Genomic DNA, 22,332 nt, shown 5'->3' with positions numbered 1-22,332 from the left:
TCTTTTTCACTACAACATAAAATTATGGCAAAGTAAACAATTAAAATGTGTCCTCTCAACAACTGTCAGTAAATTGGTGGCAATGGAAAATTCTTGAAATTAATCGTGATTCGTTATATATTTACAGCCCTAGTTTCTGGTAGGCCTAATAAAACATCTGAAAACAATGTGTTTGTTATCATTTTTGCAGAAATACAAGATAGAATGCATTCACTGTTATATCTTTTGGGATCCAAATATTAACTTTGACAATGGAGACTCATAAAAATCGAGAATTATAGGCCTAGCTCTAAATGCAAGGCAGTTTATGAAGATTTTTAGATTATGGTGGCAAATCCTTTTGCCATTTGGGCTTGAGGGTGTAGAAATGGCAATCTTGAATAGGCAAACACGTCTTAATGCCAATTTAATCACTTGCATTATTGTATTTTTTTTTGTTGCATCTGTTTTCCTTCTTTGACAGTGCTTTTTGGGTACACGAAGTTTCAAGAGATGCACAAAGGGAGCCGTGTACGACCAAAAATGGATTATTATACAGACATATTAATTATACTGAAAACTGATCATATTTTGCATCGTTCTGTATAGGAGCAGATCACTGAAGGGGTTGGTCTGCGTATCTACAGCAGCTTACTATTGGAGCACAGGAAGCTAACTGAAATATCGCGAGATTTACATCCCCACTCGCTGCTGTAAGATGGAGAAGTTATGTTGAGGCGCAATCGAGGTAAGATCTAAAATTATTCTTTGTCTGTTTGATGGAGACGTCTGTGGCTGACTCTACATGAACGTTAAGAGTAACAGACGGGTTTGCTTACAAATTGTACTTGTATACTATCATTAAAATGAGTGTTTTGGATGCAAAGACCGGACACATAGCTAATATAAACCGCCATTTTTAATTTGCGGTCCGACAGACGAGCATTGTGGTGTGTTGAATGCTCGCGCGATATGCGCGCGCATAGATAGACTGAAATCTATTTACACTCTGTAGGCAGAATCTCTAAAATTAAATATAATAATCGTGCATGAGTGTAAGTGATGGGCAATTGGCGGGTAGTGTCATATATGATTCTATCAGTGAATCACGATGAAAAGAGCATGCGTATGTGATAGCATGTGCTAATGTGATAAATGAGATGTACAATTTTAATTTTTTGTAGGATTTATGCTTCACGGCTTCAAAACATCGTGTCCTCTGTACATGGATGCGTAAATGTGCTGAGTCGTCAAGTTCAGAAACAGTCTTGACACCTAAATTCGTTTTACCTGGGTTACATTTTCCATTTTCGGTCTTGTGTTATTAAAATATACAATTTCCCATCAGAAGAATTCAGTTTATATCCCCCAAACATCTGTAATATATGATCTACTACAGAGATTACTGCTGATGGATAATATGGGTCAGTATAACCAAACTGACCCTGACTGATGTTGACTCCACCCCCCCAAAAAATAAATAAATATATCACCATACATCATCCTATCGGTTTTGTTTTATGATTATCTAAACTGACTGGAATGAAGAAATGAAACACGTTAATGCCAAACTACAGTAAACAAAGTATGGCAGCTGTGTTCAGTGAGTGAGAAAATGATTAAAATCTAATTATAATCATATCATACTATTGGTGTAATTCATATCTAGTTAGGTATAATATAAAAGTATAATTAGTAAGATCTAATATCTGGACATTTTTTTTTTATGTAGTGTATTAACAAAAATATATCCAGACTGTTTGATTGATTGCAAAATGCATAAACTTTTCTTTTAGGCTGAAAAATCATATTCATCATATCTTAACTTAAACCTTCTGCTCCTAAATATTATTTCAGACAAATGTATTTTTAACTTGATAAAGTAGACTTTAATATAATGTGTGACACGCTACGTTCGCCCCAAATGCAGCTACGCACAAGTGCAGCAGTAAAAAGTGAGAAATTGAGCCGTCCACTGGAAGTCAGTGTTATGGTAGGCCCGAGTAGGGAATGATTCAGCGAGATATTCTGCGTTTCTCAGCTAACCACCAAACCAACGCATGCACGAGCATCTCATCCGCCAGCACCGCGCGCGCTTCTCCAGCTACAGTTCATCGTGACGGAGCGCTTGCTGAAAATGTGTGATAATATACGCTACGGTAAGGCTGTGGAAGCGCTGTGTCAGACGCTGTTTTTGTGAGCTAGAGATCTGAGGAGAGTGAGCGGGTTTGCCGGAGCAGGCCAGGCTGAGCCGGGCTCTAGAGTAGACCAGAGCATGTGTGCAGCCCGGAGGGAAAATATGGACCTGTGTAGCTTCGCTCCTGACGTATTCTGCCTCAGCCGAGCCTTATATTAAGGGTTTGACGAATGTTTGTTGGAAAAGCTGGGCTTTGGTAACGATTTTAAGAGTGAGTTGAATATTGCGGGTTTGTGTTGACATGTTGAGGGGAATTATGTGCTGCTTAGAGCTCTAGCTCGCGAGCTCCGAATCAAAGATGTCGCGCGAGCGGCTAACGGTCAAATTTCCTTACAGTTCGCGTACGGTGATTTTTGTTAGTTTATTGATTAATTTGGCGATGTTCGTGTTTATCTGCGCCATTAAATAAGAATGACGTGACCACGTTTATCCGCAAAACTTAGCTTGCTGACTGAGGTAGCTTGTTAGCATGTTAGCTGCCTTTTTCCTCAAATTGATCTCCGTTTGCTGGCTTGTTTTCGTTAGAAATAGTTAATGAAATAATATGTCGAGATATTGATTTATTTCCACCGTGGCTGTGTTACTTTCACTTGTTCTTACAGTTTATTTGTTTATGGTGTTGTACTTTCGTTTATGTGCTCCGGTTAGTAATGTCATTGTAATTTTAGGTATTCGGTAACTAGCTGCTGTGTTGCTCCCACGACTACAACACCGTTTGGTTCTCTGACAAGAGCTATATTAGTGTGTTTCTTTAGTTATTACATTTACGTTTAAATGGAATAGCTAGGTGAAATTTTGTGTAATGTTTTGGCTTATTTTTCCATGTGAGATTCCTTGATCACAGGCCAGTGCTTCACTTTGACCGGGTTCAAGGTCCTAAATCAGTTTTGTTTGTCAGTAGGAGTGCACAAGTTTCTAAAAACGCCTTTTGTTTCAGAAGGAGCAAATGAATTGGTTAAATTCATTAAGGATGTGCATGTAAGATGCTAGAGTTTGTCTGTGCCCAGAATCTATGCCCTATATCTGAACCAATGTGGGTTGCTTTTCCCTTGGCTTGCTCTCAGACTTTTGTTAACTTTCTGCCAGCCCTGATTTAGTTTTTATTCTACAGCTAATTAGTATAGGATTGTTTTTGACCATTTAGAATAACTATTTTTTGATATACTTTAAATGACCTCTCAAGCTGTAGTGTAGAGGGTTTGGCCGCAAGATCACAAACATTCTTATGCTCATTCTTGGGGAGTGTTTCACATTCATCTTTCTGTTTTTACTTTAGGTTTTGCACATGAAAAATGCCGTTAAGTTGGAATTGCCAAATCATATACCGTGAGTTCTTTTACATTTTCTGAATTTGAAGGGTTAATCTACATAATTTGGATGAATATTTACATTGACATTTTGGCTCTTAAAGCCTACATTTGGATCTGATTATCTATGAATATGTAATTGTTCTTGTATGACTCAAATGCACCTCATAAGGGCTTTTCACACTGTGCTTAACCCTGAGTTATCATTATAAACCAATTTTTAATCCTCAGGTAAAGAAACATTTCACACTTATCCAGTTTTGTGGCGTTAACCCCACATTACGCAGCTAAACTTGTACAGTGTGGAATGATGCAGTGTTAGAATGTTAGAAGCTAGGCAACAGACACCCAATTGCGTGCCTCGTATTCACATCCTTTATACAGTCACAGAAACACTGCGTGTTAAACTAGTTTGTAAGGGAAAAAAGTTTGACAGAAAATGCGTCAATTGAAGTAAAGACTGCATTATTTTTACATTTATAGTCCGAAAAGTCCATTCAGGAAAAACTTGATGGTACATTCGGCAATATATCATGCAAAGACTTTAGATATGCAAAGACAGTGCGCTCATATGGCATATGAATGCGTAATATGTCGAAATAGTCCTGCCTTTTAAATAAAAGAGCCAATTGCTAATTGGTAAAGTCATCGCGTCACTGCAGCTGCCCTTAGAAGCTCCGGTTGCTACTGATACATTGTTCTTAGGACTTCATATGCGCATTGGCTGGTCTAGCCTGAAAAATACGCTTCTTTTTTAACGCTATTTGACCATAAGAAATAACATTTATGAGACAGTTGTTGTCAGATTTCATTCGTAAGCTTGGTGAACAGCTTTGGAGAATTTGATGTTTCCCCATTCAAAGAGATAGGAGCTGTACTTGCATGACTGAAATAGCTGCCAGAGAGGCGTTGCAAAGATGGGCGCAGAGAGAAATGACTTGCCTTAAAGGGACTTTGATATATGATTATACACATTGCTAGAGGCTTTATGTAAACCGGCCATGTGCTGCTTTCATCCAATCACTAACACTGCAAATATGCAAATAATGACAATATTCCAGGGTTTAGGAATGTACAGTGTGAAACAGCAGTTTATGTATACCCAGTATTAATTTTTAACCCCAGGTAAAGTTTGTGATGTGTAACCTGAAGTAATACCCAAGATTCCATTTATCCAGGGTTTAGAATGACCCAGGGTTAACTAATTCAAGAGGGAAAGGCCTTATGGTCTTTTTTTTTTCCATCTTTGATACTGTGGCAGTGTTCACTGTTCATTTGACTGAGCTTTTTATTACTCTTCCCTCATGATTTGATGTGCTTTTTGTAGGAACCGAGTCTAGAAATTAGTGACCATGAAGGTTGACAGAAGTAAATTGAAGAAAACCCCCACTGAAGCGGTCAGTATGCAGAATTTCTGTGCATTTGAAGTATTTGAGGTTGTGTGTGTGCGCGTTTCCTCATTGTTTACATGTTCTTGCACTCCTCCTCCAGCCTGCCGACTGCAGGACTCTCATAGAGAAGCTGAAAGGATGCAGTGATGAACAGCTGTTGCTGGAACTGCAGCAAATCAAGACCTGGAATATTGGCAAGGTATACACTCGAACATGTACCATCTTAGTGTTTAATATGCATGTTCAGATGTCTAATGACGACCTGTTTCTCTTCAGTGTGAGTTGTATCATTGGGTGGACCTGCTGGACCGTTTCGATGGCATCCTCTGTGATGCAGGGCAGACAGTGGAGAACATGTCGTGGTTGTTGGTGTGCGACCGGCCAGAGAATGGGCAGCTAAAAGCCTTATTGCTGGCTGTGCTCAACTTCACCGCGTTGTTAATTGAATACAGTTTTTCAAGACACCTGTACAGCTCTATAGAGGTACCACAACCTTTGACCAACAAAACCTGCTTCTTTTAGCCTTAACTGGTTCATCGCGAGTTGATTTTAAGGGTTTGCTTTTTTCTTTTTGTGCCTGTAGCACTTGACCACCCTTCTAGCATCATGTGACATGCAGGTGGTTCTGTCTGTGCTGAATCTCCTGTATGTGTTCAGCAAACGTTCCAACTACATTACCAGACTGGGCTCAGACAAGAGGAGCCCACTGCTTGCCCGTCTGCAACATCTGGCAGAGGTATGAAAGCTCTACTTTTAGTCTTAGTCTTTTTTTTTCTTCTCAGTTTTGATCACTCAAGTCAAGGATATTGAAATGCCAGGAAACCGCTGCAAATCAAAAGCCTTTGAAATTTGCAGCAGCAGCATGTTCAGTAGTTTTAAAAACATGTCATTTTTAAAAGTTCATTCCATGAATTGTGTCTGATTCCAGTGTGAAATGTTGAATCCTTGTTGAAATGAGTTCATTTGTTTTGTATCGGTTCTAACTAAAGCAACATGCTGACCTGCTTCTGTACAGACCAGATGCTTTCATGGTTTGTTCACTGACATTTGAAGGTTGATTCTTGTTTTCTTTCATCCTACACCTTTTCCTAACACTTTTATTTCCTCTGTCGTAGAGCTGGGGTGGTAAAGAGAATGGCTTTGGTCTTGCAGAGTGTTGCAGAGATCTGGCGATGTCGGTATGCTATTATGCTCTATTACATGTTTTGCTATGTCATTGTGAAAAGAGAAAAAACCCCACACTTTAGTTGTAGCGATTTGAGGTGTGTGTGCGCACTATTGATATTAAGTTATGGCTAAGTAATAAGGATGGCCCAGTGACCCAGAGCTAGGGTGAGAACGTTTAGGGCCAGTTGACAAAACCTTTACCAGTATAGTGTTGTTACTAAATCCTACGTCACCCTGACCATGTACATTTTTTTTTATGCCCTGCAAACTTAACTAACTTAAGGCCCATTCACAGAATCCATCCTGCTCTAAAGACCTCAAGCATTTAAAGTGGCAGACGACACAACTACAGTACGCACTTACAATAAACAGAATGGCGCCGTCCGCTGCTGTTGATGCTAATTTAGTTATCTTTATAGCTATCGATCTGTGTGTACGTGCCTTTAGTCTTGCAATTTGTTTTTCTTTCTTTCTGATGTATCTTTTTTTCTCCAGAAATATCCACCGAGTGCCACCACATTGCACTTTGAGTTTTATGCAGAACCTGAGGTCAAAGTGGAGAAAAAGGTATGCATGGAGTCATGATTCCCTTTATTTTGCTATTCTCATTCAACAATGTTTTTTTGTTTCCTTTTTGTTAGGGAAAACAATTCATTTCTTTTTGTCCTGTTTTGCCGTTTTGTGTTGAACCTTTTTAACCTTTGTATCTTTTTCCCCTCTTAACAGTCGAGCAGTAATACGCTACACTACATTCATATCGAACAACTTGATAAGGTGAGTTCCTTTTGTTATTTTCATTTGCCATCCTTGTGGAACAGTTAATGGAAGTGTATAGACCTTTAATAGCTATTGATTACGCTTGAATTTAATTTCTGCTTTTCCCCGGTGTGCCCTCAGATTTCCGAGAGCCCTTCAGAGATCATGGAGTCTCTGACGGCTATGTACAACATCCCTAAAGACAAACAAATATTGCTTTTCACACACATTCGCCTGGCTCACGGCTTCTCCAACCACAAGAGGAGACTGCAGGCTGTCCAAGCCAGGCTGCATGCCATCTCTATACTTGGTAAGTGACCCCTCTGGTACTGACCAAAATAAGTACAGGTATTTATTTTCATGAAAATTAGGTTTAGGCTTTCTGTCTGGGGAGGTTGATCATATGTATGGTTAATTTTTTTTTTTTTTTTTTTTTTTTTTTTCCTCATGCAGTATACTCCAACGCCCTCCAGGAGTCAGCCAATAGCATACTCTACAATGGGCTTATAGAGGAGCTAGTGGATGTACTTCAGATCACAGACAAACAGCTGGTGGTGGGTTGCAATTATTAATCTTCACTTCTAGCACTATACGGTGTATATATACTTGTTTTATAATTGCCAGTATTGCTCTTCCCGTAAAAAGTAATCCATGAAAATGTTGTTTCCAAAAACGAACAAACATAAAAGATGGTTTTATTTTATTGATGAACCCTCAAAAAAATTATTGTTGCAGGACATTAAGGCCGCCTCCTTGCGCACGTTGACATCCATAGTCCACCTGGAGCGCACCCCCAAACTGTCCAACATTATCGACTGCACAGGAACAGCCTCCTACCATGGATTTCTGCCTGTGCTTGTCCGCAACTGCATACAGGCCATGATTGGTGAGGAGATGGACTTTTAGCTCTGATTTCTTTGCCGATTTCTTTGCCTTTTTCTTTGGTGACATACTCTTTTTATTTTTGCTTGGGGTTTCAGACCCGTTGATGGAGCCATACCCCCACCAATTTGCCACAGCCCTCTTCTCCTTCCTCTACCACCTGGCTAGTTATGATGCAGGCGGAGAGGCCTTAGTATCTTGTGGTATGATGGAGGCATTGCTAAAGGTTGGTGCTTTGCCGCTTCCTCATTTTTGGAGCATTTAATGAGGTGTTGTTATGTGAGGGTGTATTGTGATCCATGCTATTTGTACATCAGGTGATCAAGTTCCTTGGGGATGAGCAGGACCAGATTACCTTTGTGACGCGGGCAGTGAGAGTTGTGGATCTCATCACCAATCTGGACATGGCTGCTTTTCAGTCCCACGGCGGCCTTTCAATCTTTATCTGCAGACTGGAGGTATTGAAAGCTGCCCCAACATAGCTCGTTCAGCCCCTTGTTCCTGCGTAGACTATTCAGCCTTTTGCCCTCTGCCCTTTTGTTGACGGAATGTGACCCCATTGTTTCTCTGTGCAGCATGAGGTTGACCTCTCCAGGAAAGAGTGCCCTTTTGTAATCAAACCAAAGATCCAGAGGCCCAACACAGCTACTGAGACAGAGGACATGGACACAGATATGGACAGTTAGTACCATCACTGTTATGTTTACTACATGTGGCAGTGACACTATATTTAGTTTATCTTCATTCAAATGTGTATAGTATACACAAACTCTTATCTCCACACTGGGGGATTGTAATGACCAATTTTTGTGGCGTAATACATTCAATACTATAGATTTTCTCACTGTTATGTCATTATAAACTTGTTTGACTGATTTTCTTCTGTTAAACCCAGAATACATTACCAGATATCCAAGCTTTTTTTCTCCATAGAATAAAAGTCTATAGTAATCACAGGCTGTCAAGCTCCAAAAGGATGTAAAGGCACATGTAATACGACACACACACTGTATTCCAAGTCTTATAAATTTTGTCATCATTCCAAACTCATTCCAAATCCTTTTTTTTTTTTTTTTTTTGGAAAAGTACTCCTAGAATATTTTGAGAGCTTATATCTTTTATATTTCATTGACCATTTTTGCCAAAGTTAGTAAAAATGCTTTTGTCAATGTAGTGTCAGAGGTTGCCATGGAGAGCAGTCCTGGCCCATCCACTTCTTCTGGTTCCAGAGCAGAGACAGATTCACGAGCACAGAGCAATGCGGCCAGCACCCCCAGAGCAGGTACGATTTGTACATTAAAGGGTTAGTTCACCCAAAAATGAAAAAAAAATGTCATTAATTACTCACCATCATGTCATTCTACACCCGTAAGACATTCGTTCCTCTTCGGAACACAAATTATGATATTTTGATGAAATCCGATGGCTCAGTGAGGCCTGCATTCACAGCAATAGTACTTCCTCTTGAGATCCATAAATATACTAAAAACATATTTAGAACAGTTCATGCGAGTTCAACCTTAGTATTATAAAGTGACGAGAATACTTTTTGTTCACCTAAAAAAAACTAAACTTTTCAACAGTATAGTGATGGGCCGATTACAAAACACTGCTTTGGAGCTTTACGAATCGAATCAGTTATTTGGAGCACCAAAGTCATGTGATTTCAGCAGTTTAGCCGTTTGATAGGAGATCTGAATCACTGATTTGATTCGTAAAGCTCTGAAGCAGTGTTTTGAAATCAGCCCATCACTGTATTGTTGAAAAGTCGTTTTTAGTACCTTTATGGATCTTGAGAGAGGAAATGTCATTGCTGTGAAGGCAGGCCTGCACTGAGCCATCGGATTTAATCAAAATATCTGATGAACGAAGGTCTTACGGGTGTAGAACGGCATGGCAGTGAGTAATTAATGACATTATTTTCATTTTTGGGTGAACTAACCCTTTAACATGCAAGTCAATTGGTTTCCTTCATACTAGTACAAGTTAAACTATGAAAATTTGATTATGCATCTTTATTTTCTTTCCTAACAGGAGTGCAGTGCATCCCTCAGAGAGCTGCTCTGTTGAAATCTATGCTGAACTTCTTGAAAAAAGCCATTCAGGACCCTGCATTCTCTGACGGCATTCGTCATGGTATGAAATTCATTGGATTTAATGATGCTATAGTTTTTAAATTGTGGGTAATAGCATTTTAATCTGCTGAAAGTGATGTTCACTGCCTTCACACTCTCTTTATAGTAATGGATGGGTCCCTCCCTACCTCTCTGAAACACATCATCAGTAATGCAGAGTATTATGGACCCTCACTGTTTCTCCTGGGTAAGTACTCCTGGTGCTGTTGAAATATTAGCTGAAATTTTTATTGCACAACTTTGTGTGGGTCTGGCTTCAATGTCTTCTCTGCATACGGGAGTAGAAAGTTTCATGTGGAGTATGGTTAAAAGAACACTCTCAGCTATTTGAAAAATGTGAAATTAATTAGTTTGAAATTTCTTTTTATTTACCCACCTTAGATGTCTCTTTCTTACACTATTTCTCTTCTTTCAGCAACGGAGGTGGTGACAGTGTTTGTGTTCCAGGAGCCCTCTCTACTGTCATCTCTGCAGGACAATGGTCTCACTGATGTCATGCTACATGCACTGCTCATCAAAGATGTGAGTCTGCCATAACAATATTATACTTCCCTTTCTTTAATTTAAAAAAAAAATATATATATATATATATATATATTATGCCCACACATTCTGTCCATTCAAAACTCCTTTTGTCTGTTTCAAGGTCTCTGACCACCCCAAGTTCAGTCATGCTAGACACTCTATATTCCTTCCCCCCCCCTCCCCAATTCCCTCTATATTTCTCAATTGCTGTATTCATCCTTGCATATTCCAGCAGCTCATTATACACGTTTTAGACCTTTTATTTGTTTCTACAGGTCCCTGCCACCAGAGAAGTGCTGGGTTCCCTGCCTAACGTCTTCAGCGCCCTGTGCCTGAATGCCCGTGGTCTGCACTCATTTGTGCAGTGCCAGCCCTTCGAGCGACTGTTCAAGGTGCTGCTTTCACCAGACTACCTGCCTGCCATGCGCCGCAGACGCAGCTCTGACCCACTAGGTGAGAGGCCCGTATAGGTGTACCTGTTTTTACGCACAGTCAGTGATTTGTGTTTGAAGATAATGGGAATGTTTCTAACAGTCAGTGTAATTTTATGAAACAGGTGACACTGCCTCTAACTTGGGCAGTGCTGTCGACGAGCTAATGCGGCACCAGCCCACACTTAAAACGGACGCTACAACAGCCATCATCAAGGTAATGCAGCTAGTGCAACATTTTGACACATTGCCTTTAGAAATGCCCTTTTATTGCAGTGTTCTTTGCATATTTAAACTTACATTCTTTCCGAGACCTTGAATTTGATTACTGTCTTGACCTTTAACAGTTGCTAGAGGAGATCTGCAACTTGGGCCGATCGCCAGAGTACATCTGCCAGAAACCCTCCATACAGAAAGCAGACGGGACCGTCACGGTACCTCCAGCTCGATCAAACCATGCTGCAGAGGAGGCATCCAGTGAGGATGAGGAGGAGGAAGAGGCTCTACATACCTTTAGCCAACAGCAGGGGGAGCCAGAAAGCAACAGGCAGTTAGTGCATCAAAATAGCTTCTAGTATAGGGCAGGCGAGGAAATGTAATATTCCTCGCTTTTAATGCCATGTGTGAGAAATCAGTGTTGTTTTACATGTTAATAAATGGACTGTTTTTAACAAATGAGTGTTTTTTTTTTTTTTTTTACAGAGTGGTGGGAACAGAAGAGCGAATCCCCATTCCCCTTATGGATTACATCCTGAATGTGGTACGTGCTGACTCAGACTATTTACATCTTGTCTTATTTATACTTCTTCAGACTGCCTATTCTGATTTAATCTTATTGCATAAGCTCATTGGGTGTTTATCAAAACGCATCAAGTCTGATAGTTTCCTTTCCAAGGACTGGAACTAAAATATGTGTTTGCATTTAGATGAAATTTGTGGAGTCCATTCTGAGTAACAACACAACAGATGACCACTGTCAGGAATTTGTCAACCAGAAGGGGCTCCTACCACTGGTGTCAATCCTTGGGCTGCCCAACCTGCCCATTGACTTCCCCACCTCTGCCGCCTGCCAAGCTGTGGCAGGAGTCTGCAAATCTATACTAGTAAGATTGACACCTACCTGAAGGATATACAGCTGTTTTCCTCTGTTTCAGGAATTTTCCAATAGATGCAGTGATATTTACTGTTGAATTTGATTCTTTTAACCCTTCACTTTCTCACTGTTTCTTAGACTTTGTCCCATGAGCCGAAAGTTCTCCAGGAGGGTCTGTGTCAGTTGGACAACATACTGTCTGCTCTGGAGCCTCTTCACCGGCCCATCGAGGTTCCTGGTGGCTCTGTTCTGCTCAGAGAACTGGCCAACGCAGGACATGTCACAGACGCCACATTGTCAGCGCATGCCACCCCACTGCTGCATGCCCTCACAGCGGCACATGCGTACATCCTAATGTTCGTTCATACCTGCAGAGTCGGACAGGTATGCACATAGGAAGCTGTTTGTAAACTTTCTCAATATTTAATTTGTAAATTTTCGATAATCAATTAATCTGTTGATTTTATTTCTTTGTTTTCAGAGTGAGATCCGTGCTATCTCAGTGAATCAGTGGGGATCTCAACTGGGTCTTAGTGTTTTGAACAAACTGAGTCAGCTCTACTGCTCTCTGGTGTGGGAGAGCACTGTGCTGCTGTCCCTCTGTACACCAAACAGGTTAGTACTTCTCTGATCTCGCACATGGTGAACAGACGTTTTACTAATCCACTATCAAAAGCGTTATCACAGCCTGTGAAAAGGGTCTAAAGAAAAGATCATTTGCTACACCCGTTTCGCCGCAACTTTAATGTTAAAGTAAATTATTCACTTGAAATAAAACTTTTCAAATTTGGTAAAATACTGTACAGTATAGAATTAGGCCATATCTAAGAAGGTGGTTGTCTACTAACTGAAATGGAATGTTACTGTTTGTTTTCTTTCTTTTTTTTCTTGTTGTCTTGTTTGTCTTATTTTTGTTTTTTTTGCAGTTTGCCTCCTGGATGTGAGTTTGGTCAGGCCGACATGCAGAAACTTGTGCCTAAGGAGGATAAACCCTCCAGCAGCACAGCAGCTGCAGGCAGGAGAACTGGTAAAATACTGCAATACTGCATTGTGACAATTCTGCATATAACGTCGGTAACACTTTACAATAAGGTCCCATTTATTAACATTAGTTAATGTGTTAACTAACTTGAATTAACAATGAGTAATACATTTGTTATAGTATTTATTATTCTTTATTAATGTTAGTTCAAAAAAATCCAGCTGTTCTTTGTTTGTTCATGTTAGTTCAGTGTATTGACTAATGTTAACACATACATGATTTTAATAATGCATTAGTAAATGTTGAAATTAACTTTAACTTTAAGATTAATAAGTGATGTAGAAGCATTAATTCTTAGTTCATGTTAACTAAATTTAACTAATATTAACTAATGAAACCGTATTGTAAAGTGTTACCATAAAGTTTTTATAAAGCTCACTACCTTTCTCTCCCTCATTATTTGATGTGATTTTATAAGAAAGTTTTTTTGGGAGGTTATTTTAGCTACCAGTTTCTCTATTTTATTTCCTCCTTTCTGCATCTCAGTTCCTTTTTTTCCAATTTATGGCCTTTTTTGCTGGTTTGCCTTTGCGTTTTCTTTTCTAAAGCCTTTTTCTCTCCACCAGCTGAGACTGAGACCCTGTCTGTGGGGGTAGATCCCTCTGCTCAGGGTTTGCTAGAAGGAATGGGCCTGGATGGAGACTCTCTCGCTCCCATGGAGACGGACGAGCCCACAGCCACTGACCCGAAGACCAAGTCCAAACTCACCCCTGCCATGGCAACACGTATCAAACAAATTAAGCCTCTGCTCTCAGGTTAGCAATCTTAGCCACTTTTAGTTATTTACTGCCTACTTCTAAGTAAAATGAGAAACCATGAATAAAATTGCACCTTGTTTTTGACTTGCTATATTTCTTTATCTCCCCAGCCTCCTCTCGTTTAGGCAGGGCTCTGGCTGAGTTGTTCGGACTGCTGGTGAAGCTTTGTGTGGGGTCACCTGTCCGTCAGCGGCGCTCTCACCATACCACCAGCACAGGCACGGCCCCAACACCTGCAGCTCGGGCCACAGCGTCATCTCTTACTAAACTCCTCACCAAGGGCTTGAGCTGGCAGCCACCTCCCTATACGCCCACACCACGTTTCAGGTAAACACACCTGCAACTTTGTACCAAAGTTTACCCTATACTTCTGTTATAAACATAGCATTAATATTTTTTTTTAATGATAGTTTAGTAAATGGAGCTGCTGTTAGTCCAGTGTAAACAGACTTCCTTGTGCCTGAGCCTTGTCTTTCCTGGTGGTGTATAAAACTAATAAATGTGCTTCTTTGCCCTAATCAGGCTGACATTCTTTATCTGCTCTGTTGGCTTCACCTCACCCATGTTGTTTGATGAGAGGAAATATCCATACCATCTGATGCTACAGAAGTTCTTCTGTTCTGGTGGCCATGATGCTCTGTTTGAGTGAGTAGACAAGGGTTCTTTCTTTTTGCTGTTCAATAGCCCATAGGCCCACGGGCATGAAAATTCTAAATCTTAGACCTTGGTGATTTGATCATAAGTGATAACCAAACCATTTTAACAGCGTTCATATTCTTTTATAATTAATTATATGCTGTAATTGTACTACATGGAGTATTTGTAAATTTAAAATACATTTTTAATACTGTAAGACCATTTAAAATGACTATTAAAGAGCATATAAAATTTTTAGCTATCCAAAAATATATTTTCTAGTTATTTTCAGCTATGAAAGTAAATTGCAATATATTAATATTTAAATCTATATTATAGTTAGGTCTGTCTCAATATAAAATTGTCACTACATGATTATCGTGGTCAAAAGAATTCACAATAAAAATGTTATTATATTTAATATGTTATCTATAGACATTTTTGAAAAATAAGGACATCAGTCAAATTAATCTAACTTATTTTGTTTTCATAAAAAAATAAAATCACTCAAAATATGAGTTAAGGGATATGTAGAGAGAGTTTGTAACAAAAGCATAAAAAAGAACTTACTGTTCATCTGCACTCCTGCAGACTGCATTCATCTTTATAAAAATCCTAAATTTTGGCTACGTCATCTCATCGACACGATTTTGTGCGGCAGTAGTGCCTACACCTCGTGCGGTATGACTGGTGGCAACCAGCATTGAAGTGGAATACCGCCACCTACAATGTTGGAGTCAACCAGATTACTAGTGCTAGTAATCTAGTGAGATTATCATAGTATAGTATTAACATGATATTTATACATTTCAATTTTTAAACATCAGTTATATTGTCAATACTGTTATATTGCAACACCCCTAATAACAGTATAATATAAACTTAATATATTTTTATAATATAAAATTAAAAAAAAAATCCTTCAGTAAATAATGCTGTATTGGCTTTTAGTATTATAATTATTACTATAAGTAAGTAAAATGCTTCATGTTCATCAGGACATTTAATTGGGCCCTGTCCATGGGTGGTAAAGTACCCGTGTCAGAGGGCTTGGAACACTCTGAGCTGCCTGATGGGACGGGAGAGTTCCTAGATGCCTGGTTGATGCTAGTAGAGAAGATGGTGAACCCCAGCACAGTTCTGGACTCCCCACACTCTTTGCCCGCTAAAGTGCCTGGAGCAACAGTCAATGCCCCACAGTTCAGCGCCTTGCGCTTTCTCATTGTCACCCAGAAGGTAGGAATGCCATTTAATGTCATTATAAATTATATAAATACCCGTGAATTGTCATTAAGAATCAATTGTAATTTTTCATCTCTTGTTGTAGGCTGCATTCAGCTGTATTCGTAACCTATGGAACCGTAAGCCCTTGAAGGTCTATGGTGGACGCATGGCTGAGTCCATGCTGGCCATTCTGTGCCACATCCTACGAGGAGAACCTATCATCCAGGAGCGACTCTCCAAAGAAAGAGAGGGCACGGCTCGGCCTGATGAGGAGAGCAGCTCCACAAGTGCTGGGGGGACAAGCAGCTCTTCAGGAACAGGAGGAGTAGTTGGAGAAGGAGCGCCTGGAAGTGCCAATGGAAGCTCTGCTGGAGGCTCTACAGAGGAGGGAAGCAACTCCACAACTCGCAGAGAGCCACAGGTCAACCAAGCTCAGCTCACTCAGGTAACGTCACTTCCTGTTGTAGGGCCCTATGAAATCTGTTATATTTTTTTCATCAAATTCTTTTTTCTCCCCAATAAAAATTCTTATAATCAGAGAGGATGTCAATTAGTCAATTGAATTAATAAAAATTTAAAGGGTTAGTTCACCCAAAAATGAAAATTCTGTCATTTATTACTCACCCTCATGCCGTTCCACACCCGTAAGACCTTCGTTAATCTTCGGAACACAAATTAAGATATTTTAGTTGAAATCTGATGGCTCCGTGAGGCCTTCATAGGGAGCAATGACACTTCCTCTCTCAAGATCCATAAAGGTACTAAAAACATATTTAAATTGGTTCATGTGAGTACAGTGGTTCAATATTAATATTATAAAGCGACGAGAATATTTTTGGTGTACCAAAAAAGCAAAATAACGACTTATTTAGTGATGGCCGATTTCAAAACACTGCTTCAGGAAGCATTGGAGCACAAATGAATCAGTGTATTGAATCTGCTGTTCGGAGCGCTAAAGTCATGTGATTTCAGCCGTTGGCAGTTTGACACGCGATCTGAATCATGATTCGATACACTGATTCTTTTGTGCTCCAATGCTTCCTGAAGCAGTGTTTTGAAATCGGCCATCACTAAATAAGTCGTTATTTAGTGTTTTTTTTGGCGCACCAAAAATATTCTCGTTGCTTTATAATATTAATATTGAACCACTGTACTCACATGAACCGATTTTAAATATGTTTTTAGTACATTTATGGATCTTGAGAGAGGAAATGTCATTGCTCCCTATGGAGGCCTCACGGAGCCATCGGATTTCAACTAAAATATCAACTAAAGCATATGCGTAGAGCACCTTCTAGTGGTCATTATATAAAACACAAAAGAACCCCCCCCCCCCATGAGATATTGCTTAACTTAACAGCTTTAACTAAAAATATACATAAGCTTAATAGAAATTGTGATAAGAGTTTTTTTCAACAATGATGTAATGAAGTAGTGACAGTTTTAGTTTGAAGGGAGTAAAACCTATGTTTACAGGCTATTAAATGTAATTTTGCCAAAGAATTTTTATTTTAGATATTTATTTAAAAGCAGCCTACTTAAGTGTCATTTTATGTCATTATGCTTAACACTGAGAATTTGATTAATTATTTTATGATCAGGTGCAGGTCAGAGAATATCGTAGGTTTGGGAAGTTGGCAGGTGGATGATTTATTTTTAACAGTGGATTTGGGTGATGTTAGAGCTGATCCGCACATCTCTAGTGCACATGCCCTTTAGAGTCCCCTTTAAAGTTCAGGTACAAGACTTTTTCTTTGTTCAATTTGCACACTGAACATGGGTTGGAGCTCTTACTTTTCAACTTTCAAAGTGCACCAGATTAATGAATTTATCTTTAAAATGCACAAAATTTCTTCCGGGGGAGCATGCCCCCGGATCCCCCTATAGGGACAGAGGTACAACCACCACAGAGAAAACAAAATCCTGTGGGAAACACTGTATATATGATAGTGTTCTCAAAATACAAATCTTATTCTCTTAATATTAAATAACCTAAAATACATCCTTGTGAAATTGTTTTTTTCTGCCGTGATCAAGATTTTACCACCTCCGCCTCATTTTGAGCCAGGAAAAACCCTGGAAATTTTATATTTCAGAAATTCTGAGGAGTTTTAATTTTTCTTGTATGATTTAATACAAATTTATTATCAAAAATGGTGATAATCAAATGAATCCATACATCTTTAAATGTCTCATCTTTAAATTAATCTTTTATAATCAAATTGAATTTGAACAATTCTTTCGTTTTTGGCAAAAATGTGGTGCACAACAGAGGTTTGCAGTTTAAATTAAAACATTGAAAAGAAAAATTGTTTATTCCTTAAATATTGTTTTAATAAACTGTATTATTACTGTATTATAATACTGTATATAATATTGGTATTATTACTTTAAGAAATGCATTCTACTGTACAATAGTATTGTGAAGAAGACAAACCACTTATTTACACAGACACATGCAGAACATCCAGACTTCATATTTCAATAGCCGTCTTTTTGGGGTTTAGTCACAGACACTAATCCATATAATGATTAAATGTACAGTAATCCCTATTTGATTAAGTGTACAGCCCTGCTTTTGATTTATTCAGCCAGTTGTTGCCAAATTCTGTGACATTCTGCAGTATACAGTAAATTCCTTTTTTATGAGTGGTTCCGTAATTCTGTCCGTGTTTTCTGCATCACAGAAATCATAGGGCCCTATTTTCGTTTGTTGACATGCCTTATATGAGGTCTTTGTGTTGTAATTAAAGACATCTCTAATATCTGAAGAGAACTATTAGCCATTGCTAACCATCCACATCTGACCTCCTTCACAGCTAATGGACATGGGCTTCTCCAGAGAGCATGCAATGGAGGCTCTGCTGAACACCAGCACTATGGAACAGGCCACCGAGTACCTGCTCACACACCCTCCACCGCTCCTCAGCGCAGCTGTCCGAGTAAGAACCTAACGCAGACAACCCTGTCTCTTTCTCTCATACATACACACACACACACACACACACACACAAGCACACACAGACAGGATACACACACGAGGTATAAGTTAGTGTAGTCACTGTGAGCTTTGTTTCTGTAGGAGTTCACCATGTCTGAAGAAGACCAGATGATGCGGGCCATTGCCATGTCTCTAGGTCAAGAAGTTAGCATGGAGCAGCGCTCAGACTCACCTGAGGTGGGCACCCACGCACTCATTATTACATCACTTAAATAGGAATTAATGATTAGCACAGCATAGGTCACCTCACCTGCCTACTTCACATCTTCTTCAGCAAGCTTTCTCTGCCTTTGAACAGACACACACCAGTCACACCCCTGTTACTTTTTGTCTGTAGGAAGCAGCTCGCCGGCGTGAGGAGGATGAGAGGAGAGCAAGGGAGCGGGTAGAAGAGGAAGAAGCACGTTGTCTGGAGCGCTTCCTAGAAGCTGAACCTCTAGACACCACAGAGCTACATTCCTTCACAGACTCAATGCTGCCTGGATGCTTCCACCTGCTCGATGAGCTGCCGGACACAGTCTACCGCCTCTGTGATCTGCTCATGACTTCTATTAAAAGGAATGGCCCTGAATACAGAGACCTCATCCTCAGACAGGTGGTCAATCAGGTCAGTATGCACGTATATGCTCACAGGTATAGGAATTTGTAAAATGTACATTTTTCACAGGTTAAAGGGTTAGTTCACCAAAAAATTACATTTCTGCATGTCTTTACAACGTAAACAGCGTAGGAGAATGACAGTGGAGAGAAGAAATTGTTGAATAAAGTTTTGTTTTTGCTCACAAAAAGTATTCTCATCGCTTCATAACATTAAGGTTGAACCACTGTACTTATGTTGACTATTTTAATGATGTCTTTACTACTTTTCTGGACCTTGAATGTGGTAATTACATTACTTTCTATGGGGGATAATAAAAAACAAACAAAACAACAAAAAAATCTTAATTTTTGGGTGAAATTTTTGGGACTTTTGGGTGAACTAACACTTTAAAGTTGCTTTGTTTCATTTGCTGTACAAAGGAAATTTGCAGTATTTGCTGGAAATGATATAGTTATTAGAATTATTCAGGCTAGTTAAAGGGCATGCTTAATAAATACAAGCTATAGTGCTGCTCCTACAAAGCTTTCTGGTAGGCTGCATACTCGGTTTTAAGTTACAACCATGGTGTGCTTTAGACCCTATCCTCAGCTGTATGTTTGTGTACATTTACAAAGGTGTGGGAGGCCGCTGACGTGTTGATAAAGGCTGCAGTGCCGCTAACCACCAGCGACACCAAGACAGTTTCTGAGTGGACGAGACAGATGGCGACCCTCCCCCAGGCCTCCAACCTGGCCACCCGCATCCTGCTGCTCACGCTGCTCTTTGAGGTACACGGTCTGCTGCACACATCATCACTGTTTATTTATACACTATCCTCTAAAAGTACTGGAGGATCTGTATTGACAAGAAAATACACCCACTGCACTGCTCTGACGGAAGTGTGTCGTGCTCTGTTCCACAGGAGCTGAAACTCTCATGTGCTCGGGTGGTGGAGAGCAGTGGTGTCTTGACTGTGCTGATTAAGCTGTTGGAGGTGGTGCAGCCCTGTCTGCAAGCTGCCAAAGAGCAGAAGGACATCCAAACACCCAAGTGAGTCCCTGTCCTTCCCCTGTCTGCATGACTGATCAGTTTGCGCTCAGACATCAGCATTCCTAGAAAGATCTGCTGACCCAAGCATGTTTGAAACAGAGTAGCAGTATTAGTTTATATGGGAATAATGATATGTTTGAGGCTATTCAATACTATAGCGTTTTTTTAAATGTAATTTGGTATATAAAATGTTTTCCATGTCACTTCAACAGAAGCCTATGTTTTTATCTGTAGATGGATCACCCCTGTGCTCCTGCTTATTGACTTCTATGAGAAAATGGCTGTATCATCCAAGCGAAGAGCTCAGATGAATAAGGTTGGTGCCAAATGAAGTATAAAGACTGTTATAATTGTAAAATGTGAATATGGCAACAGTGAACATAGAGGTGTTATATTCATTTTATTCTTAATTATCTTAGTACCTGCAGCCCAATGGGAATAATTGGCGCTGGTTTGACGACCGTTCAGGCCGCTGGTGCAGCTACAGTGCAAGTAACAACAGCACCATCGACTCTGCCTGGAGGGCTGGAGAGACCAGCGTCCGCTTCACTGCTGGCCGCAGGAGATACACTGTCCAGTTCAACACCATGGTGCAGGTAACAGCTACAACATGGATGTGGATCTGATGGAAATTTGATATATGTATGCTTATGTCCATACTGCATGAGTAATATATCTTACTCCAATGTATTTTAATTTTATTTTTCCTAGGTGAATGAGGAGACTGGGAACAGACGACCAGTTATGTTGACGGTACAGCGGGTGCCACGGATTCCCAAGACCACAAAATCTGGAAGTGTTACTGATACAGAGAGAGAAGAGAGTGAACAGAGAGCAAAGACTGAGGAAACACAGACTGATACAGGTAGAGAAACTGCAAGTGTGTTCATTTTAAACATTTTACATGAGAGTATCATCCATTGTTTTGAAACATTTAGTGCTGCTTTTTGTTTTTTTATTTTGGCAAGGAATGAAATAATTCTACATAATTATTTGATTAATTATAGTTTATAATGTTGAATAATTATAATTCATTAGCGTTCAGGATTTGTGTGAGTGTATTACATTAAGGGTCTTTCGCACAGGAGGAACCTTTTCATAGTTCCTAGTACTATTGGCAGAAGTACCTGGATTTTGCTGTGTTAGAACTAAAGTCCTTCCTAGTTCCTGCAGTGCTAAGAACAACTTTTAGGGGACCTAAATTAGCTCCTACTTCAGAGTAGGGTGTAAACCAGCACTATAGGAACTACCCGTGATGTAAGTGTATGTTGACTGGCCGAACACGCGTGAAACACCGGCACCCACCATTTTTAAAACAGCCATGTACACACAGTTTATAGCCAATATATTCACTCCACAAACTAACTCTACAAACATGGAAAACAATGATAGATGGACCTCTCGAGTTAAGGAGAAAATCAAATGCAACTTTGAGGGGACCAAGCAAAACATGATTGCATTTCTGCTCAGATAGTGACACTGGACATCAACCACACGGCAAACGCTAATACTTTTTCATATACTGTCTTATTTCTTTGTATAACAGTTCTATCTATTATATTAGACAAGCTGTTAAACAAATTGTAAACTAATGAAAATGACCCTAGGGGAACTATCAGTTCTCAGGGAACCATCCTGGTGGTTATATATATATATATATATATATATATACAAATTTCCTTATGGCCTTTTCAGATTCCAGCTCTGTGGCTGTGGAAATGGCACCTCCTAAAGAAGAGTCGGAGCAGAAGGATTCAAGCACAGCAGCTCCCTCCGTCCTTCAAGACCCCTCTGGTTCCAGTGGTATTGTTGTACAGGGCATGACGGAGGACATGATCACCATTTTGATCCGTGCCTGTGTCAGTATGATCAGTGTTCCTGTGGACCCGGACACTTTGCACGCCACCTTGCGGCTCTGTCTTCGTCTCACTCGTACACACCATTACGCCATGATGTTTGCAGAGCTCAAGAGCACCCGCATGATCCTGAACCTCACGCAGAGCTCAGGTTTCAATGGCTTCACCCCACTGGTCACTCTGCTCTTCCGCCACATCATAGAGGACCCAGCCACGCTGCGGCACACTATGGAGAAGGTGCATATTCACTTAAAAGCTACGTTTAACTTATCTTAGGTGTATTATCGGAAATAATGTATCCTTATTTCATTGTTACTTGCTG

General features: G+C 39.9%; 1 protein-coding gene across 11 annotated transcripts in view; it reads left to right on the top strand.

Annotated features, from left to right (window-relative positions):
• Nucleotides 1–626: 626 nt before the first annotated feature.
• The window catches only part of huwe1 (HECT, UBA and WWE domain containing E3 ubiquitin protein ligase 1), a 45,456-nt gene continuing 23,750 nt past the window's right edge, over nucleotides 627–22,332 (top strand). For 6 of the 11 annotated variants that reach the window (XM_048178316.1, XM_048178318.1, XM_048178315.1 and 3 more), the window contains exons 1-41: nucleotides 627–727; nucleotides 3,453–3,502; nucleotides 4,811–4,880; nucleotides 4,975–5,073; nucleotides 5,151–5,357; nucleotides 5,458–5,610; nucleotides 5,990–6,052; nucleotides 6,537–6,608; nucleotides 6,768–6,815; nucleotides 6,939–7,107; nucleotides 7,251–7,351; nucleotides 7,533–7,683; nucleotides 7,778–7,905; nucleotides 7,997–8,137; nucleotides 8,255–8,360; nucleotides 8,854–8,961; nucleotides 9,714–9,815; nucleotides 9,921–10,001; nucleotides 10,230–10,336; nucleotides 10,594–10,792; nucleotides 10,896–10,987; nucleotides 11,118–11,320; nucleotides 11,473–11,530; nucleotides 11,697–11,873; nucleotides 12,002–12,247; nucleotides 12,345–12,478; nucleotides 12,790–12,890; nucleotides 13,472–13,660; nucleotides 13,774–13,990; nucleotides 14,186–14,308; nucleotides 15,298–15,535; nucleotides 15,627–15,968; nucleotides 18,343–18,465; nucleotides 18,606–18,701; nucleotides 18,862–19,131; nucleotides 19,740–19,892; nucleotides 20,027–20,154; nucleotides 20,389–20,470; nucleotides 20,574–20,750; nucleotides 20,866–21,019; nucleotides 21,850–22,247. In XM_048178316.1, the coding sequence (XP_048034273.1) occupies nucleotides 4,836–4,880; nucleotides 4,975–5,073; nucleotides 5,151–5,357; nucleotides 5,458–5,610; nucleotides 5,990–6,052; nucleotides 6,537–6,608; nucleotides 6,768–6,815; nucleotides 6,939–7,107; nucleotides 7,251–7,351; nucleotides 7,533–7,683; nucleotides 7,778–7,905; nucleotides 7,997–8,137; nucleotides 8,255–8,360; nucleotides 8,854–8,961; nucleotides 9,714–9,815; nucleotides 9,921–10,001; nucleotides 10,230–10,336; nucleotides 10,594–10,792; nucleotides 10,896–10,987; nucleotides 11,118–11,320; nucleotides 11,473–11,530; nucleotides 11,697–11,873; nucleotides 12,002–12,247; nucleotides 12,345–12,478; nucleotides 12,790–12,890; nucleotides 13,472–13,660; nucleotides 13,774–13,990; nucleotides 14,186–14,308; nucleotides 15,298–15,535; nucleotides 15,627–15,968; nucleotides 18,343–18,465; nucleotides 18,606–18,701; nucleotides 18,862–19,131; nucleotides 19,740–19,892; nucleotides 20,027–20,154; nucleotides 20,389–20,470; nucleotides 20,574–20,750; nucleotides 20,866–21,019; nucleotides 21,850–22,247 (5,781 nt within the window). In that variant the 5' untranslated portion in view covers nucleotides 627–727; nucleotides 3,453–3,502; nucleotides 4,811–4,835. Of the gene's footprint in view, nucleotides 728–1,943; nucleotides 2,139–2,194; nucleotides 2,388–3,452; nucleotides 3,503–4,810; nucleotides 4,881–4,974; nucleotides 5,074–5,150; nucleotides 5,358–5,457; nucleotides 5,611–5,989; nucleotides 6,053–6,536; nucleotides 6,609–6,767; nucleotides 6,816–6,938; nucleotides 7,108–7,250; nucleotides 7,352–7,532; nucleotides 7,684–7,777; nucleotides 7,906–7,996; nucleotides 8,138–8,254; nucleotides 8,361–8,853; nucleotides 8,962–9,713; nucleotides 9,816–9,920; nucleotides 10,002–10,229; nucleotides 10,337–10,593; nucleotides 10,793–10,895; nucleotides 10,988–11,117; nucleotides 11,321–11,472; nucleotides 11,531–11,696; nucleotides 11,874–12,001; nucleotides 12,248–12,344; nucleotides 12,479–12,789; nucleotides 12,891–13,471; nucleotides 13,661–13,773; nucleotides 13,991–14,185; nucleotides 14,309–15,297; nucleotides 15,536–15,626; nucleotides 15,969–18,342; nucleotides 18,466–18,605; nucleotides 18,702–18,861; nucleotides 19,132–19,739; nucleotides 19,893–20,026; nucleotides 20,155–20,388; nucleotides 20,471–20,573; nucleotides 20,751–20,865; nucleotides 21,020–21,849; nucleotides 22,248–22,332 lie in introns of those variants that run through there. The other 5 variants (XM_048178317.1, XM_048178323.1, XM_048178313.1 and 2 more) reach the window with 5 other exon arrangements.

The sequence above is a fragment of the Megalobrama amblycephala genome, linkage group LG24 (genome assembly GCF_018812025.1).
Source record: "Megalobrama amblycephala isolate DHTTF-2021 linkage group LG24, ASM1881202v1, whole genome shotgun sequence".
NCBI lineage: Eukaryota > Metazoa > Chordata > Actinopteri > Cypriniformes > Xenocyprididae > Megalobrama > Megalobrama amblycephala.
Note: the sequence above shows the minus strand (reverse complement) of the source record. Positions and strands in the feature narration are given on the sequence as shown.